At 36.3% G+C, this 20,414-nt stretch overlaps 2 protein-coding genes across 11 annotated transcripts in view; one reads left to right on the forward strand and one right to left on the reverse strand.

Moving 5' to 3' along the window:
• Positions 1-370: 370 nt before the first annotated feature.
• LOC127877637 (bis(5'-nucleosyl)-tetraphosphatase [asymmetrical]-like) lies at positions 371-10,425 on the reverse strand. Its single transcript, XM_052423716.1, has 2 exons — positions 10,228-10,425; positions 371-1,618 (listed from the first exon to the last, which is right to left on the reverse strand). The coding sequence occupies exons 1-2, from the start codon at positions 10,352-10,354 to the stop codon at positions 1,305-1,307; spliced, it is 441 nt and encodes a 146-aa protein (XP_052279676.1). The 5' UTR covers positions 10,355-10,425; the 3' UTR covers positions 371-1,304.
• A 28-nt stretch (positions 10,426-10,453) lies between these two features.
• The window catches only part of LOC127877614 (TATA box-binding protein-associated factor RNA polymerase I subunit C-like), a 43,342-nt gene continuing 33,381 nt past the window's right edge, over positions 10,454-20,414 (forward strand). For 9 of the 10 annotated variants that reach the window (XR_008048498.1, XR_008048500.1, XR_008048499.1 and 6 more), the window contains exons 1-2: positions 10,454-10,536; positions 17,001-17,236. Coding sequence is in view for 1 of the 10 variants with exons in the window: in XM_052423659.1 (XP_052279619.1) it covers positions 17,005-17,236 (232 nt within the window). In the remaining 9 variants the exon portion in view is untranslated. Of the gene's footprint in view, positions 10,537-17,000; positions 17,241-20,414 lie in introns of those variants that run through there. The other variant, XM_052423660.1, reaches the window with a different exon arrangement.

Below are 20,414 nucleotides of genomic sequence, written 5' to 3' on the forward strand. Positions count from 1 at the left end.
TTGATGCCCATTTCCCGTGTAGATTTATATATATTTATTGTTCTAACTGAAAATCTTTATTACTTAAGAGCTATTAAATGACATTTTTGTTATCTTTTTATTTGTTTTTACTGAATTTATTTCATCTAAGGCATCTATTATAATATTTAGTAACAAACATAAAGACATGATCGGAAAAACAAGCGCCACGGCAAAATAGATTTTTACGTCCAGGCACCGCGTGCCCGCTGTGCTAAAACCGCCTGGGGAAAAGCCTGATATAATATATATATTACAAACTAGAATTGTTGCAGACACTGATGCCCCAACAACACATGTTTGGACACAAATACACCAGTATGTTAAAGAGAACATGTGTTTACAAACAAAATCATCTTTACATGTTTATATTCAACACTTAATTACAAGTAAAAAATACAAATGGATCAGAATTCCAAAAGTATTGTTGCAGGTACATGTAGAATTGTCAACTCGCCTAATAAGCAATCCCTCGGACCGTTTCTTTTTACTTAAAACACTGAATCTTGATACTTTTTTGAGAAACCATGTGCTATTGGATAAACAGTATCTGAATATTGATCAGTTAGTTTGAAAACTGGCAAGTTCACATTAAGTTCATTCAGCTGAGAAAGTTAACGAGTTTAGTACACAGATTTCGGGACATGCATATGAACAGACAAGTACACTGCTTAAGCCCGAGCCAGCATTGCATTTTAGTGGTATTTGAGCGGAATGGGTTACTCACTTTAACTGGTTGCCTTGGGAAGGTTTATTACTTGATTAGATGTAAATACACTAACATAGCTGGCATGACTGGTGTAGAAGAAAGCGCTGGTATACATGTAGATCATAAACCAATTTGACAGGCATTATTAATTACCAGTAAGCTTCTTTTTAGCAGGTATCAACACCAGTAGCATCAGCTTAGTTTACATCTCATAGCTAGGGTAATTGTTTACTTCATGTTCAAATTAAACGTGCATCTATATTAATACAACTCATAATCCTATGTTCAAATTCTGGGTCAATTATGAAAATATAATCATTTTATAATAAATGCATATGCCATAAAGTGCGACTATTTTAATTGTTGCCATAAATTCTTGCAAAATTAAATGTCAATACAATGTGTTGGTACATAAAATGTTGCAAAAAACAGCCACAATTGGAAATAGGCTTTTCCCACTTCCTTTTAAACAAAATCCTCTGGCTTTACCCCACTTTAATAGGGCATTAAATACACTGATAAAACATTTTTCATTGCATTTACACTGATTGAATCCTGCCCTCAGTTTTACATGTCATTATGACAGCCTGCTATTAATAAACTCATCAGCTTCTGTCAATGATTTCTTGAGGTCCTCATATTTAGCAAACTCCAAAGCCTCTTTAAGTTCCAGCCATTTGTACTCTGTATGTTCGTTTGAAAGTTTTACTTCTGTTTGACCAGTAAACTCTGCTAGCCAATACTCCACTCGTTTTGGTTTTCCTCTGACTTCATAATTCAACACATATTTGAAGCCATCTACAACACAAAGTTGCTCCCTTGTGAATCCAGCTTCCTCCTGGGTTTCCCTCAGAGCTGTTTCGAATTCACTTTCACCTTCATCCACATGACCTAAATAAAAACAAGAATTATAACAAGGGCTGTTTGTAAAACATGCATGCCCCCCATATGGGCTGTCAGTTGTAGTGGCAGCCATTGTGTGAATACGTTTTTTGTCACTGTGACCTTGACCTTTGACCTAATGTAAGTTATCATCCGGAAACCATTGTACTATTTCGAGTCACCTTGACCTTTGACCTAGTGACCTGAAAATCAATAGGGGTCATCTGCCAGTCATGATCAAGGGGGAGTGAGAGGGGGGTATACTGTGTGGTGTGGTGATTTATAAGATGTTTAAAAAAAAAATATTTGGGGGGTGGGGGGTGAGAGGGGGGTATAATGTGGGGTGTGGTAATTTATAAGATGTTCAAATAAAAAATTTAAAAAAGATTGGGTGGGTGGTTTTTTTTTTAGGGGAAGTGAGAGGGGGGGTAAAATATGGTGTGTGGTAATTAATTAGATGTTGTTTTTTTTTGTGTTTTTTTTTTGGGGGGGGGGGGGGTGAGAGGGGGGTATAATGTGGGGTGTGGTAATTTATAATATGTTTAAAAAAAATTGTGGGGGGGGGGGTTAGAGAGGGTTCTAATGTTGGGTGTGGTAATTTATTTCGCTGTTTAAAAAAAAATAAAAAATTGGGGGGGGGTTTGAGGGGGGTATCCTGTGGGGTGGGTCATTTCTAAGATGTTTAAAAAAAACTGGGGGGGGGGGTCGGGGGGGTGGGGGTGCGAGGGGGGTCCTCCTGTGGTGTGTTTTATTTATTCGACTTTTCCCCCCCCCTTGGGGGGGGGGAGTGAGAGGGGGTGTTTGGGGTTGGTCCTTTACTTAGATGTTTAAAAAAAAAAAAAAAATTGGGAGGGGGTGGGGGTGCCAGTGGGTCTCGGTGGGTGGGGTCCTTTCTCCGATGTTTTCCCCCCATGGGGGGGGTGGGGGGTAGGGGGGTGGGGGGTGCGCCGGGCGGTCTATGTGGGGTGTGGTCCTTTCTCCGCTGTCTCCGCCCCCTCTTTTTTTGTTGGGTGGGGGGGGGGGGGGTGCGGGGGTCCTCCTGTGGGGTGGGGTAATTTATTAGATGTTTAAAAAAAATATTTATTTTTTTTTTTTGGGGGGGGGGGTGAGAGGGGCGCGATAATGTGGGGTGGGGTAATTAATTAGATGTTTAAAAAAAAATGGGGGGTAGGGGGGGTGGGGGTGAGAGGGGGTAATAATGTGGGGCGTGGTTATTTATTAGATGTTTAAACAAGATGCGTTTGTGAAACACAATGTCCCCCTATATGACGTTTGACCTTGTAGGATGACCTTGACCTTGACCCTTCACCACTCAAAATGTGCAGCTCCATGAGATACACATGCATTTCAAATATAAAATTGCTAGCTTCAATATTGCAGAAGTGACATTACATGAGCAATTTTGACCCATATATTTGACCTTGAAGGATGACCTTGACCTTTCACCACTCAAAATGTGCAGCTCCATGAGATACACATGCATGCCAAATATCAAGTTGCTATCTTCAATATTGCAAAAGTACTCATTAAATGAGCGATTTGGGCCACATATATTTGACCTCTGACCTTGAAGAATGACCTTGACCTTTCACCACTCAAAATGTGCAGCTCCATGAGATACACATGCATGCCAAATATCAAGTTGCTATCTTGAATATTGAAATACTGCAAAAGTGTACATTAAATTAGCGATTTTGACCCATATATTTGACCTTTGACCTTGAAGGTTGTCCTTGACCTTGAGCTTTCACCACTCAAAATGTGCAGCTTCATGAGATACATATGCATGCCAAATAGACAGACAGACACACAGACAGACAGACCAACCAACCAACAGACAGGGCAAATACAATATGTCCCCCACTATGTGGGGGTATAATGTGGGGTGTGGTAATTTATAAGATGTTTAAAAAAAAAATTGGGGGGGGGGGGTAGGGGGGTGAGAGGGGGGTAATAGTGTGGGGTGGGATAATTTATTAGATGTTAAAAAAAAAAAATATTTTGGGGGGGGGGGGGGGGGTGTGAGAGGGGGGTAATAATGTGGGGGTGGGGTAATTTATTAAATGTTAAAAAAAAATTGGGGTGGGGGGGGGTAGGGGGGGGGTGAGAGGGGGGGTATAATGTGTGGTGTGGTAATTTATTAGATGTTTAAAGTCACTATCACGCTCACCAATACATACGGCTACTGTATTATACTATATAAAAACATTCGACAACAAGTAGTACCATACGATGGTTAATTACAATTGGAAGACCCTAAAAACAAGTAACATTGATGTAAAAACGTTATATTACAAGCATTCGGCAAGTTTTAAGCATCTAAATATCTAAATATCGTTCCACGATGTAATCTACTTTCGCTTTCGAGTCAGGATCGGATTCATTCGGGTTGCGTTCATTTGCATAATTTATACAAGCCATTTTCGCATTCGCTAAGTTCCAGTTACCCAAAATTCATTTGGATTTCACAAAATGATTATTCATGAGAGCTACGTCATGCTTCCGACGCTTACCGTATCTAATCTCGTGTTCGCCCGTAAATGTTCGGATATTTCACGGGAGATTTAAATGGAATTATTTGTGGCCACAAAAAAATAAAAACGAGCATTTTGTATCTCGTTAAATCAATTCTACCAGACAACATCTAACTTTGAAATTTTGCATTTTGCTAATAGGACATTGATTTTTTTATGGGTTAGCTTTATTTAAGGAAATATTCGATTTTTTTTTAGCGTGATTGTTACTTTTAAAAAAAATTGGGGTGGGGGTAGGGGGGAGTGAGAGGGGGATATAATGTGGAGTGGGGTTATTTATTAGATGTTTAAAAAAAATGGGGGAGTAGGGGGTGGGGGGTGAGAGGGGGGTTTAATGTGGGGTGGGGTAATTTATTAGATGATGTTTAAAAAAAAAATTGGGGGGGGGTGATATCCTCTATTTATTAAACATGAAATTTTAACTTATTGCATTTGTTTCCTCTGTATATAAGAAAGATATAATAGTGTATTAACTCCCCTATCCTGCTTATATTTATATTAATCAACAAAATTAAACATTAACACAATATTTAATATACAAAATATACAAAAAAAATCATATTCTGATAATATTTTTACTGGTCCACTTTATTTTACTCAAAGGATGATGTTTAATTGGACTGATAATTATAGATTTAGGATTACAGACCAGTTGCTTCAGTTATATTGTTCATAGTTCGCCCTGTTGGCCGCATATGCATTCTTGAGTTATCATCCATTCCAAAAACCATTTTACTATATCGGGTCACCGTGACCTTGACCTTTGACCTAGTGACCTCAAAATCAAAAGGGGTCATCTGCGAGTCATGATCAATGTACCTATGAAGTTTTATGATCCTAGGCCCAAGCGTTCTTGAGTTATCATCTGACAACCACCTGGTGGTAGGACCGACAGACCGACCGACAGACCGACATGAGCAAAGCAATATACCCCCTCTTCTTCGAAGGGGGGCATAATAAGCTATAATTGCACTTTTCCAATACTTAAGATGAAAGAGTGTCTAAATAGCCATTATCATTTTTTCTGACAATTAATAATTCAGCGATGTTTTTGTCTAATTGGGAAAAGTATCGGTACTGGTCCAATTGGGAAAAATTGAGTCGTGAAAGCCTGAAAATTGGGAAAAATAGAGCGGTGAAACCCTCAAATTGGGAAATTGGTGTATTTGATTTTATGCTCCCAAATACTTTAAAATTGATAACCAAGTGTTTTCAAGCTGTCGATATTATATTTACCTAAGTTCAGACCATAGAGCTGCATAGGGAAACTAACAAAATGTTGCATTTTCCAAAAAAAGAAAAAAAAAAAAAAAAAGAATTTATTTTTTTTTACCTTAAATTGGGAATTTTTTGAACAGCAATTGGGAAATTTGTAGTTTATTCATAATTGGGAAAGTGCTGTTACCAGTACTTAATAAAGAAGGAAAAAAATCGCTGTAATTCAACAATAATGTTTACATCACAAATGTCTAGTTTTAAGTTGTATATTAATAACGTGAAAATTATATAAAAGGCTATATTATAAAGTACTTTCTACAATAATTTAAATTCTTTACATTTGCCTTTCTGGCTATGCCTATCCTGTAAAGACTTGTTTATTTCAACTTGACTACTATTTAAAAGCTGGAAGGATTGTGTTTCCTGTTTAACCCATATCTTGGTTTGGGTGTTTTGGGACAGATCTTTAAAACATTGAGGAACTATTGTTCAGGGTGTCACCACCAGAACCACGGAGTGTATATTGATAGGAGATGAATCGAGTATTTGACTTTTACTGTAGTAAATTCAATCTTATGCAAAAAACTATTCATCTGATTTTATTGGTTTATACGTTATCTTGTTGCTTATTAATTCCTCTTTCAAAAAAATATAACTTTTAGTATATTCCCGTTGTTATTAATGGATTTATAGCAAGTTAAACACGAGAAATACACATTTTATGTTTTACCACCGCGTGTTTTAACGTGTTGTGGCTATCGATCTTTTACAATTAGCGTACAGCGAAGCGCCGAGGTTATTCATTTTGATGTACCCACTCACGTCTTTTGTTAAATTATAGTTTCATTTCTCAGCCTATTTTGACAAATTATATATCATTAGAAAGCTACGTAGTAAACAGATATATAAATATATATTAAGTTTTTCTTCTGATTTCGACAGCCCGGCAAGTTATAACTTTAACTTTTGCAAATATCATACCGTTTTGGAGTTTTAGAATCTAGATTTACGGTTGACATGTTCGTACTTTTTACCGATTTGTAGCGTTTATATTTGGAGTTCAGTTTTAAAAATAACATCTTGCTTAGGAGAATAGAATTCTGTATATGATAGAGAAAAAAAAATAGTTTAAAAATGAAAGCAAGTAAGGAATGAAGGCGGAAGAAAGTAGCGGGCGGTCGCCGGGCTGCCGAAATCAGAAGAAAAACTTAATATATATTTATATATCTGAAAAACTACGTTACGTAAGCTTTCTAATGATATATAATTTGTCAAAATCGGCCTAAAAATGAAACTTTAATTTAACAAAATACGTGAGTGGGTACATCAAACCTCGGCGCTTCGATAAAAGATCGATAGTTACGACACTGTCACGTGACTTAGACACAACAAGATACTTGGCGTAACGGTCCCGTTTCTTATCCGTGTAATCTAGAGTCCGTGCCAGAACCAATGTAAGTATATGTCTTTCTATGTTAAAATAGTATAGAAATTAATGTCCATTTACGTCACGCTGTTGTTTTTTTTTCAGTTGGAAATGATGACAAGACTATCAGTATCACTAATACACTATCGTACTATATCAGGGGTTTTTATCTGATTTTGGGGAAACGGCCTGGCCTTTTTTGAGGGGAAAAAAATCGCGCAAAATGCCAGATTTTGGGGGAAAAATCACGCGAAACGCCGGATTTTGGGGAAAATAAGGAAAGTCTTAAATAATCAATTATTTAAAACAAAATCAAGGCAACAGATAATTTCAATTTAATCTTGCCAAACGAAATAAATTATTAAACAAGAACACCGCCTTGCCGGTGCAGATCGCTCATCTATTTTCTTTTTAAAGTTGAAGGGACTCTTATTTTCAATCACAAAGGAGGGAGGGGTGGAGTGAAGAGGGGTTGTATAGTGTGGGTGTGGACATTTATTACATTATTTAATATTACATCGGGGGAGGGGGGGGGGAGGGATTCTTGGGTGCGATGGTTTGGACGGTATTTCAAACATAAAATAATAAAAATAAATATTTGTGTTTTTTAACCGTTGTGGGGTTGGTTGAGGGGGGGGGGGTATAGCGTGAGGGTTGTGGTGGTCATTTGTGAGATGATCTTAAAAAAAAAAAATTAGGGGGGGGGGGGTGGGGGGGGGTTATAGTGTGAGGGTGTGGTTGGTCATTTGTGAGATGATCAAATTAAAAAAAAAAAAAAAAAAATAGGGGGGGGATTCGGGGGGGGGGCACGGGGATGGTTGTGGGTGGAGTCTATTGTGGTATGTCAGGTAAGAGTAGTTTTGTCAAAGTATCAATCAAATCTAATCATAAATAAAGAAGTTATGGCAATTTTAGCAAAATTTAATAATTTGACCTTGAGAGTCAAGCTCATTCAAAGGTCAAGGTAAAATTCAACTTGCCAGGTACAGTAACCTCATGATAGCATGAAAGTATTTGAAGTTTGAAAGCAATAACCTTGATACTTAAGAAGTAAAGTGGATCGAAACACAAAATTTAACGATATATTCAAAGTTACTAAGTCAAAAAAGGGCCATAATTCCGTAAAAATGACAACCAGAGTTATGCAACTTGTCCTTTTACTGCACCCTTATGATAGTTTGCGAGTGTTCCAAGTATGAAAGCAATATCTATGATACTTTAGGGGTAAAGTGGACCAAAACACAAAACTTAACCAAATTTTCAATCTGTTAAGTATAAAGGGCCCATAATTCCGTCCAAATGCCAGTCAGAGTTACATAACTTTGCCTGCACAGTCCCCTTATGATAGTTAATACGTGTTGCAAGTATGAAAGCAATAGCTTTGCAGTGATTTTTTTGCTCAAATTTACAGCCGATTTTCGGCTGCTTCCCAATCGCAAAAATACACGTTTTTCCCAAAAATTTGACCAAAATTTCCCAAAATATGCCCAACTTCCAAAAAAAAAAAATTTTTTTTTTTTTTTTTAGAAAGAAGTCTCATATAACTTAATTATGATTTCTTAAATCTAGGTCTCAACTTTATTTTTTAAACATCTTACAAAATATATAATTTAGTCATTTTTGTCCATAAATCATTCCCAAACTTGCCACTTTTATTGATTAAAAAAAATCCCAATTTGACCAGACTCCTTTTCTAGTAAACTCCCTGAACATGCACTTAAAAACAATATCACTTCTGTTACTTATAATCCTATTTATAATGCTTAATTTTTCCCAATTTCATGGTTTATCGCGCTATTTTTCCCAATTTCACGGTTTATCGCGCTAATTTTCCCAATTCAAATGGCACAGGCTGTAACAAATTAAAGCAAAAAAAATCACTGCTTTGATACTGTAGGAATAAAGTGGACCTAAACAAAAAACTTAAACAAATTTTCTAAGTATAAAAAGGGCACATAATTCTGTCAAAATGCCAGTCAGAGTTACATTACTTTGCCTGCACAGTCCCCTTATGATAGTTAGTTAGTGTTGCAAGTATGAAAGCAATAGCTTTGATACTTAAGGAATAAAATGGACCTAAACACAAAACTTAACCAAAATTTTCAATTTTATAAGTATAACAAGGGACAAAATTGTCGCAAAACCAGGTTTTTATTGTGAAAAAAAAATCTGATAAAGGGAGAAAACTCAAACTGAACTTTTGAAATAAACAAACAAAATGAACCCCCTTTGTAAGTTTTTTTTTTTTTTTAATCTATTTTTAGTCGTGGCGACCTTGACATTGGAGATATTGACGTGATTCTTTCGTGCGACACACCGTCCCATGATGGTGAACAAATGTGCCAAATGATTTTAAAATCTCACAATGAATGACATAGTTATGGCCAGGACAAGCTCATTTATGGCCATTTTTGACCTTTGAACTCAAAGTGTGACTTTGACCTTGGAGATATCAACGTAATTATTTCGCGCGACACACCGTCCAATGATGGTGAACAAATGTGCCAAATGATTTTAAAATCTGACAATGAACGACAAAGTTATGGCCCGGACAAGCTTGTTCCGCCCGCCCGCCAGCCCGCATTCGCCAATCTAATAACCAGTTTTTCTTCGGAAAACCTGGTTAAAAAGGGCACATAATTTTGTCAAAATGCACGCCAGAGTTATCTAACTTTGCCTGCCAAGTCCCCTCATGATAGTAAGTAAGTGTACCAAGTTTGAATGCAATAGCATTGATACTTTCTGAGAAAAGTGGACCTAAAAGCAAAACTTAACCAAAATTTTCAATTTTCTAAGTATAAAAAGGGCACATAATTCTGTCAAAATGCACGCCAGAGTTATCTTACTTTGCCTGGCCAGTCCTCTCATGATAGTAAGTAAGTGTACCAAGTTTGAATGCAATAGCATTGATACTTTCTGAGAAAAGTGGACCTAAACGCAAAACTTAACCGGACGCCAACGCCAACACCAAGGTGATGACAATAGCTCATAATTTTTTTTCAAAAAATAGATGAGCTAAAAACAATGAATATAGTGCAAAAATGTATAAATGTATTGTAATAATGAGAGAGTAAGTAAACAAATCCCCCAAAAAGGGAAACGCCGCGAAAAATTCCCATGCGCACAATTTTTCCCCAAATTGGAAAATCCCGTGTAAAATTTCCCCCACATAAGGGCTAAAGGCCCCTTCCCCCACAACCCAAAAAAAACCCTGATATCTGTCTTTATTTAATTAAATCATAACAAAAATATATGTGATGTGAAGTGATGGTAAAGTAGAAAAAAATGAATGATTGACTGGCGCGCCTATTGTATGACTATGTTATAAAATTAAATATTCAAAATTATTTTTAATTTTAAATTATTTTTAAATGAAATGAAAGTTAATCCATTTGGTACGAACGCTCTTAAGTACGAAATCACCCAATATCGAATGTCACCTTTTGGAGGAGACCAGTGGTAATCTCCATATGACGCTTTAAGCAAAAGATATTCAGTTTTCATTAAATTTGTTATCCGTCTAAAAATTATAAAACCGGCAGCAACTACAACGTTTGACGATCCCATTCTGAACAGTTTGTAATACGAAGTAATTTAATGAGCGTCTATGAAGATTACAGGCGAGATTACATTTGGATTGCTGCGTATTTTGCAAACGCACCAAGGCGCTTGCATAACGTTCAAAACTGAATGGTACTCGGATCGTTCGGATAACATGTTGAGAAATAGGCAACAAATAACTGTCTAGTGTAAGATAATTATTTTTTAATCACTTACTCGGTGTAAACATGTTCTTGTAAAGAGTCAAAATATTTATGATGATACTGTAAATCAAAACATAATTAATTATTGAAATTGACGTAAATCATTTAATTCAATACTAAAAAACTTAAAAGTATACTATACTCCTATAAATATGAGGTCGATTTACATCGAGGTAAGCGGGGTAGCTTACGTCTAATTATTTGGACTAAAGTATACTATATCATTATTCATAATCAATTAATATTATAACCCTAGATTTGGCCGAAATTGGTTTTAATATTATAATACTCCTATAAATATGAGGTCGATTTACGGGTAGCTTACGTCTAATTATTTGGACTAAATATTATAATAGATGCTACCTTATTTACGGGCAAAAGCCCCAAAAGGCCCAAGGTTACTAAAGGAACTTCACCATGAAATAGCCCCTGTCCTGACCCATATCTACCAAATTTCTTTGAAATCAGGTAGTGTCCCGAATGACTGGAAGCACGCAGTCATTGCTCCAGTGTTCAAGAAAGGCCCTAAATGCAACCCCAGTAACTATAGACCCATCTCACTAACCTGTATTGCCTCTAAGCTTATGGAGCATATACTTGTCTCCAATATCATGTCTTTTTATGACGAACATAATATTTTAAGTCAATTTCAACACGGGTTCAGATCAAAACATAGCTGTGAAACCCAGCTCATTAGTTTTTCTCAGGAAGTCTATGACAACCTAGAACAAGGTCAACAAACTGATATTATAGTCGTGGACTTCAGCAAAGCCTTTGACAAAGTCGACCATCACAAACTCCTCATGAAACTTCATAGACTAGGGATACACCCCGAGACCATTTGTTGGATAAGGTCATTCCTATACGGTCGCACCCAGCAGGTTGCTGTCGAGGGCCATAACTCTGACAACCTTCCAGTCCTATCTGGCGTCCCCCAAGGCTCGGTCCTCGGACCTTGCCTGTTTCTCTCATACATTAATGACCTCCCTGACAGTGTTAAGAGCAAGGTTAGGCTTTTCACAGATGATACTATTGTTTATTTAACAGTTAAATCTACCCAAGATGCACAAACCCTCCAAAAAGATCTCTTAAATCTTGAAAACTGGGAATCCGATTGGTCAATGGAATTCAACCCCGACAAATGTGAAATCCTTAGAATCAGCCGCAAAAAACATCCTTTCCTTTTTCCCTACAAACTCCATGGTATAGAATTAAAAGCCACAGAAAGTGCAAAATACCTAGGAGTCACCATAAGTAAAGACCTGTCTTGGACCAATCACATAAACAACATAACATCAAAGGCCAGTAATTCACTCAGATTCATTAAAAGAAATATCAAAACTTCAAATAAAAAGGTTAAAGAGACTGCCTACAAAACGTATGTTAGGCCCCAGTTAGAATACTGTTCAACTGTTTGGCATCCTTGGCAAAAATATCTCATTTACAAAATTGAACAAGTCCAAAGATCAGCTGCCAGGTATGTTTGTAATGACTACAACTATACCAGTAGTGTTACCCAAATGCTAAATGATCTCAAATGGCAAACCCTAGAACAGCGTCGTAACATCAGTAATGTCACATTATTATACAAAATCCAAATAATCTTGTGTGGGTTGACCATCACCACCTGACACCCACCAGAAACCTGAACTACCTGGTACCGTACTCAAGGACACAGTATCACTCGAATTCATTTTTCCCACGTACTATTCGTCTGTGGAATGGCCTGCCTGTGTCCTTACAAGCTAGTCCCAGTTTAGACATCTTTACTGGGCAGCTGCATCCTTTCCACCAGTTCTAATCTATTGTGTTTTTAACTTTTTATCTTAGTCTTGTAGCTTCTTTTATCTTTTTATCTGTACCTAGTAAATTGCACTTAACATATCTTTAACAGCTATTTTCTGACAACGCGCCTGCTTCTGATAATTGTTCAACGATTGTATAGCAGTACCATGTAGATGTAGATGTAGAAAGCTTATAAGATGTCTGTTGAAGATTACATGAAGTTATACATGTCTGCATATTGTGGAACAAAACATACAAATATGTTATGTGAACAGTCCATATAAACGTACTCTCAGAGTCAGAGCCTTTGACATTTGTTGCTATGGCAGCTCTGGGAGTACTTATGCACCCCTTCATAAACACAATTGCAGTTCTGCGCACAGATTTTGTGCGCATCACTAATTTGACGTCCTTCGTTTACAATTAAGGAAAGCAATGAATAAACTTAAAAAACCCATTAAATTTAGTTACATGAATGGCGACATATGAGTGTTATCCTTTGCATGCATGTTTCAACACACTATTCTTGCTGACATTTTCATTTTAAAATTGGAACTGTGTAAATAATATACATCTGTTCGACATCGTTAGCGACTTGGGGTACATCAAGTCAGGGCTTTTCACAGTTCATTTAAAGATCCATCATCACACCTTTTTACTGTAAACAAGTGTTACATATGACTCATAATTAATACGAGAAATTAATTGCAAGTGGTAAACAATTAATTACTTATAGCGAGTAAGTTGTGAAAATAACTCCCGGTTACAATTATGCGATTACAATTTAATTCCAGTACATGTATATTTCATCATGTCCATTTATAGAACTGATTCACACAGTTTTTCTGACATTTATTCGACACGTAATGTGCTTTAACAAATTTTCGTTGAACTAATTACGCACAATTGTTAATGTTTTGTCTGATAATCGATACTTAGAAGACTGATGATGGCAACCGGCCGTAATCCTTGTGGACAACGTGAATTTCAAAAATTTTCATGCATATTTCCGTCAAAACATTTTTTTGACTTGTAAAGTGTTTAAACAAATTATCGTTGAATTCATAACGCAACTGTTAATATTTGTCGAAATCTCAAATGGGAATAATTAAATTTGTAACCCAAAAGCCATTCTTGTAAGTCTATTTTAACGCGTTTTTAAACCGAAACACACTTCCGAATGTAAATGTTACTGCTACTTTAAAATATTCTTGCTTCAAATTAGCAGTGCAAATTTATTTTGTGTCTCATCTTTTTCTCAATTAAAAAGAGCGCGAAAATTATGCAGCATGTACAACCTCATTTGCATAGAAAGCGTGCCTGTATTGAGCGTTTTAACATGCACACAATACGTCAGGGGATTGACGCATGTTCAGAGGCAATATTTCATCAAATCTATAAATTGTCACTTAAAATTTATTTGATACTATAGAAAAATGGCAAGGTTTGTATTAAAGAAATAATTGAGAGCTTTTATCGTAAATATTTACCAGAAAGTGATTTATAAAAACGGAATAAACGGGATTATCGGGTAATAAATAGAAACTTGAAAAGTAGTAAGTATACAGTAATAGAGTTGGGTTGAAAAGGATGTATTGGGGAATCGTTCGAGTCGGGATTTTACTATTAGTGCGGGAAAGTTTTAAAGCAATTAAACAATAGAAAAAATTATATATATTTTTTAATAACTGGGGGATTTTCTTGAAGAGTCATAGCGCATGAAATGACGTCTTTTGACGCCGTTTTTCTTTGAGTTATAACGCACCACAGAACATGAATTGACAAGTTAAATAAAAAAGAAACAACGTCAGGAGGGGATCAGCCCCGGGGCGCCTGACAAAAATCCTGTTGAAAGCACTGCAAGTATCACAATGTGCAAAAGATTGGTGTAATGCGACCTAGCAGATAGGGACACTTTTAGTCTGCAACATTTTTACAGTTTCCCGATATGATGGATAGAGCCTACCAAAGAATAAAAGAAAGTAAATAAAAAGCAATTATTTATTGCTTTAATGCTACCATTTGCATGAGTTTGTGCTTTAGACAGCAGGGCTCTTTTCCTTCTGAGAGAATGGCCCTGAACGGCCATTTAACAATTTTGACACTGACATTTCACAAATCTAGTTAGGCCACTAAACTTGACAGAAACGGCCATTTTCAACTGTGAAAATCAGACTTTTTGGGCTTAGAACTTTGAAAATCGGCCATTTTACAATTCAAAATTAAAATTTGAATTAATATTTTACATAATGATAAGCGAGACAAGATATTGACAATATTGTTGATCCCTATAATTATGTAAGTGGTTATTGGTTGAAAGAAAGTGTCAAGACAATGAAAATATGATGTTAATGCATTATTGAAAGATATTTTAATATGTTGCAAGTATTAAACATGCTTCTATGATACTAATTATTAACAAACTGAATTTCACAATTTTCACAGTTTTAGAAGTTCGCTACGTATTTTTTCACATTTTTTTAAAAGTTTGCCACTCGTTTAAAATGATTTTTTTCACAAAGTAAGGGTGCCAGGGCCGCTTCACAAAATCAGGAAAAAAAGCCCTGAATAGGCAAACGTTTTTGCAGTATCAGTGTTTCTTAGCATTTTCAGTGGTGATCAAATTTGGCACGTTTGGACAAAAGACAGCGCATTTCAACATTCAGCCACCCTTTGGGTTATAAAGCTGAGAGTTGAATTATTGCAACTAGTCATTGTAGTGAAATCAGGTCACTTCCAACGGCCTCAGTGTTTTGCAAGCTCTTTAGCGATGTGGTTACAGTGTCTGACCACTCTGTTAAAATTTTCTAAAAATATAGCATTTGACTAGAGATAGCTTGTGTAAACTAAAAGCATTGCTCTAGCAAGTTAGTGATGTTGGCTGAATCAGTGATCATGAATTTGGAGTTAAAAATTGATAGTATCATTTTCAACAAAAAACCCATAAAATCACTTCGTCTTAACTGTATTTATGTATTTTTAGCTCATCTATTTTTTGAAAAAAAATTATGAGCTATTGTCATCACCTTGGCGTCGGCGTCCGGTTAAGTTTTGCGTTTAGGTCCACTTTTCTCAGAAAGTATTAATGCTATTGCATTCAAACTTGGTACACTTACTTACTATCATGAGGGGACTAGGCAGGCAAAGTTAGATAACTCTGGCGTGCATTTTGACAGAATTATGTGCCCTTTTTATACTTAGAAAATTGAAAATTTTGGTTAAGTTTTGTGTTTAGGTCCATTTTATTCCTTAAGTATCAAAGCTATTGCTTTCATACTTGCAACACTTACTAAATATCATAAGGGGACTGTGCAGGCAAAGTTATGTAACTCTGACTGGCATTTTGACAAAATTATGTGCCCTTTTTATACTTAGAAAATTGAAAATTTGGTTAAGTTTTGTGTTTAGGTCCACTTTATTCCTACAGTATCAAAGCTATTGCTTTCATACTTGCAACACTTATTAACTATCATAAGAGGAATGTGCAGGCAAAGTTATGTAACTCTGACTGGCATCTGGAGGGAATAATGGGCCCTTTATACTTAGAAAATTGAAAATTTGGTTAAGTTTTGTGTTTTGGTCCACTTTACCCCTAAAGTATCATAGATATTGCTTTCATACTTGGAACACTCGCAAACTATCATAAGGGTACAGTAAAAGGACAAGTTGCATAACTCTGGTTGTCATTTTTACGAAATTATGGCCCTTTTTTGACTTAGTAACTTTGAATATATGGTTTAATTTTGTGTTTCGATCCACTTTACTTCTAAAGTATTAAGGCTATTGCTTTCAAACTTCAAATACTTTCATGCTATCATGAGGTTACTGTACCTGGCAAGTTGAATTTTACCTTGACCTTTGAATGACCTTGACTCTCAAGATCAAATTGCCATAACTTCTTTATTTATGATTAGATTTGATTGATACTTTGACAAAACTACTCTTACCTGACATACCACAATAGACTCCACCCAAACCATCCCCCGTGCCCCCCCCCCCCCCCCCCCCCGAATCCCCCCCATTTTTTTTTTTTTTTTTTTTTTTAAGATCATCTCACAAATGACCACCACACACTCACACTATACCCCCCTCCCCCCCTCCCCCCACACACTTCCCCCCAATTTATTTTTTTTTGAAACGGTTAAAAAACACAAATATTTATTTTAATTATTTTATTTTTGAAATACCGTCCAACCATCACACCCAAGAATCCCCTCCCCCCACCCCCCCCCCTACCCCCGATTTTTTTTTTCTTTTTTTTTTCGCATTTTTGGAAGATAATGTTATAAATGTCCACACCCCCACACTATACAAACCTCTTAACTCCACCCCTCCCTCCTTTGTGATTGAAATCGAGAGTCCCTTCACCTTCAAAAGAAAATAGATGAGCGGTCTGCACCCTCAAAGCGGTGCTCTTGTTATAGTAAAGGACAATCACCGAGAAAGGTTTTATCTTTTCAGTCATATCCTTGAATATGAATTAGATGGTCATGATGGTCTTTAGTTGTACCCGAATGTATGCAATCTTTTTTTACCTTTGGTCAAAGCATATTAAACGTTCATAAATATTAAAAAAATGAGTAAAGTTCAGAAGAATTATCAACAAAGAAATCCAACCACACTGGCCTGCCACAGCTCTTACTATGTTAACTTATATTTTTCAGGAAAATGGCTAAAGAAACCTTCAACTTTCCATCCAAAAATTGTCAGCATCATAGCAAGCGAGAACTGTTTGCAAACTATGGCATCAGTTCAACATTTACCTACCAATATTCTGAGCAAATGGATGAAGTCTCAGAAAATTTCAATCAACTTGTGTTACAGAAGCCAGTGGGTCGTCAGGTGCCGAGTTTATCAGCGACATCAACTGTCTTACCACTAAACTCGAAATGCAAGGACGGCAAGTTTAATTTAATTTTGTTACATTGCCCCCCTCCCCCGATTTTCAGAGCTTCAAAGATTCAAAGAGAATATTTCCTCTGGAATGAAGAATGTTGAATCCACTGTTTAATTTAAATTGATTAAATTTATGCTAATATGGCATCAAAGCTGATGAAAGAAACTGATGTTTATTTAAATGAAAACTATTTCATTTGTAAAAAATACATTAAAATATTGTTATCCCCATGTCCGTCTGTCTGCCCTGGCATCTATCTCCTCCTACACTATTAGCACTAGAACCTTAAAACTTAAACACATGGTAGATATGAGCATATGTGCGACAGTGCACTATTTGGAATTTCGATCTGAGCCCTGGGACAAAAGCTGCGGCGTGGGGATACTCGTTGGCTGCGACCGCGCCATTTCTAGTTCTGTTTGAAAGCGATTGGAAATAAATACTTATTGTATGCATAGTACAAACATCTTGTACTAAATTTAGTAACTGCATAGCTAATTATTAGCCATAACAATCACGTTCTTTTATGTGTATAGAAATGATTAATGTTGAGTAATATACTATATCTCACCTCCTTCAAAAATGACCTAATCCGATTGGCTTTGCGGGTTAACATGCCCATGGTGTATTTTCCATACACCCCTAGTAAGTTCCATACACCCCAAGTAATCAAGTAGTTGATTAAGATATAATCGTTACACAGATAGTAACTGATGGTTTATGGTATGAAATTACTGAATTATACGCACAATGTATATCCCATACACCATCAGTTACAAATAGTAAACTAATAATAAACTTTTAAACAGGTTCTTAACAAGATTGAAAATCCTGGTTATACAATAGAATAATGGCAGGTGGGCTGCTGGGTTCCAGTCAATAACTTACTTTCGCATAGACCAATCTTGATGAAACTTAGGATATAACCCTTTGCATGCTGGGAAATTTGTCGTCTGCTAAAATGTTGTCTGCTGAAATTCTAAAATTAGCATTTTCTTTGATTTTTTTTTTCAAAGAATACTATCAGGTTAGCTAACAGTTTGGATCCTGATGAGACGCCATGTTCTGTGGCGTCTCATCTGGATCCAAACTGTTTGCAAAGGCCTTCAAAATTTGGTTCCAGCACTGAAAGAGTTTACAAGCTTTCATGGAGATTGGGATTCATTATAGATGTGTCAGGTCAAGGGTGGTATTGCTAAAAATATAAAAACGGTTTCTGGGCAATAACTTTTGTTTGGATGGTGATTATGTGTTGAAATTGAAATGAAGGTCTACTTTCGGATTGCATTTTGCGCCAATCAGGTTATGGTCACTGTAACTGAGAATATATAATAACACCAAACCAAATGGGTTATTTTCTATAAATAACTTATGTTTGGACTTACCAATCTTAATGCAATGTAGGATAAGCAATTTTGCGCATTGACCTGGCCAAGATTATGCATGGGGTCTGCTGAGTAAAGGTCAATGTCACTGTTTCTAAAATATATTATTGGTCTTTGGTGAATAACTTAAGTTCAGATGGAGTATTTGCTAGTAAACTCTGTATTTTGGTTTCTTATGTAAAGACATTTCTATGCAAGCATGGGAGTTAATTTCAAGGCCAGATGGGTCAAGGTTAAGGTCTCTGTTACTAAAAGTGTAAAAAAAAGATATCTGAATTAAAACTTTAATATGGATAGATAAATTGTGCTTGGTATTTTAAGTTTACATGTTTATGATTCCATTTGGGACTTGTGGGGTCAAGATCAAGGTCACAGTTTTAGACTTTGTCTGAAAATAGACTCTAAAATAGCAAAAACTATCTGCTTAATAGCATTACTTTTTATGGAATCATAGTTCATAAAATGGATGTTGGTAGTAAACATTTAAACCCAGCTTGGGATCGCACAATTATCAAAATGCAGAACTATGATGAAAACCTGGTTTCATGGTGTAGCCATGTCTTTTTAGCGAGGCTGTTTTCGGAGAAAACCTGAGCTTTTGTCATAGCCAGCTCGCTGTCCGCCATAGGCGTCGTGCTAAAACCTTAACATTGGCCATAACTTTTTAAATATTGAAGATAGCACCTTGATATTTGGCATCGCTGTGCATGTTTATCTCATGGAGCTGCACATTTTGAGTGGTAAAATTTCAAGGTGAACATCATCCTTACAGGTCTAGGGTCGAAAAAACAAAGTCAAGGGAAGTAATCAGCTTTAAATGGACATAGTTATCTGACCTGCCCACGTATAAATTTTTGTTAAATAAATCAAAGCGGCGCAGCAGGCGGCATTGTGTTTTTGACAAACATATTGTGGTAAAAGGTCAAGGTCATCCTTTACGGTCTACGGTAAAAAATACACATTTAAGGGAAGTAATAAGCTTTAAAAAGGGAGAACATTATTCAATATTGAACATAGAAACTTTATATATTTGGCATGCATGTGTATCTCATGGAGCTGCACATTTTGAGTGGTGAATCTACAGTCACGGTAGTGGCTTTTAATTATTTGCTACTAAAAATAGAGATTTGTTACAGACAATTATTTTCAAGGGAAGTAATTTATATTATTATGAATCTCATATTATATATGACCTTACCAAGAATTGAAGCTCTTTTCACAGTTACTGTACAGATTTATTATTTTGATTATTTATGACCCAAATGATTGATTTGTCAAAGTTTTTTTTTTAATGATATAATTATAACTTCTTTGATGTTTATTACAAACCTGTGGACTTACATGTATGCCCATAGATACATGATCAACTCTGGCTATGATCTCTTTTAAACCACAGGCCTTGGTTGTCAGTGATGTCTGACATGGTGATAATTGACTGAGACCCTCCCCAACCCCCCCCCCCCCCCCCCCCCCCCCCCCCCCCTCCCCTCGGTTGGATTGGACAAAATTCAAGGGAAGTAATAACCTTTAAAGGAGATGATTTCTATACCTGCCAAATGATAAATAAAAGTTTTATTTCAATGCGGCGCAGAAGGGGGCATTGTGTTTCTGACAAACACATCTCTTGTTGGGTCACTAGGTCAAAGGTCAAGGTCACTGTGACCTCTAAAAAAAATAAAAAAAATCTGACAAGCTTTCGTAGCCGAGCGTGGCACCCGTTATGCGGTGCTCTTGTTATATATTTGGTTTGGTATGATGTCAATTCGAAGAGATTTTTGCAAAGTCTACATGTATAT

The sequence above is a fragment of the Dreissena polymorpha genome, chromosome 4 (assembly GCF_020536995.1).
Source record: "Dreissena polymorpha isolate Duluth1 chromosome 4, UMN_Dpol_1.0, whole genome shotgun sequence".
NCBI classification, from domain to species: Eukaryota; Metazoa; Mollusca; class Bivalvia; order Myida; family Dreissenidae; genus Dreissena; species Dreissena polymorpha.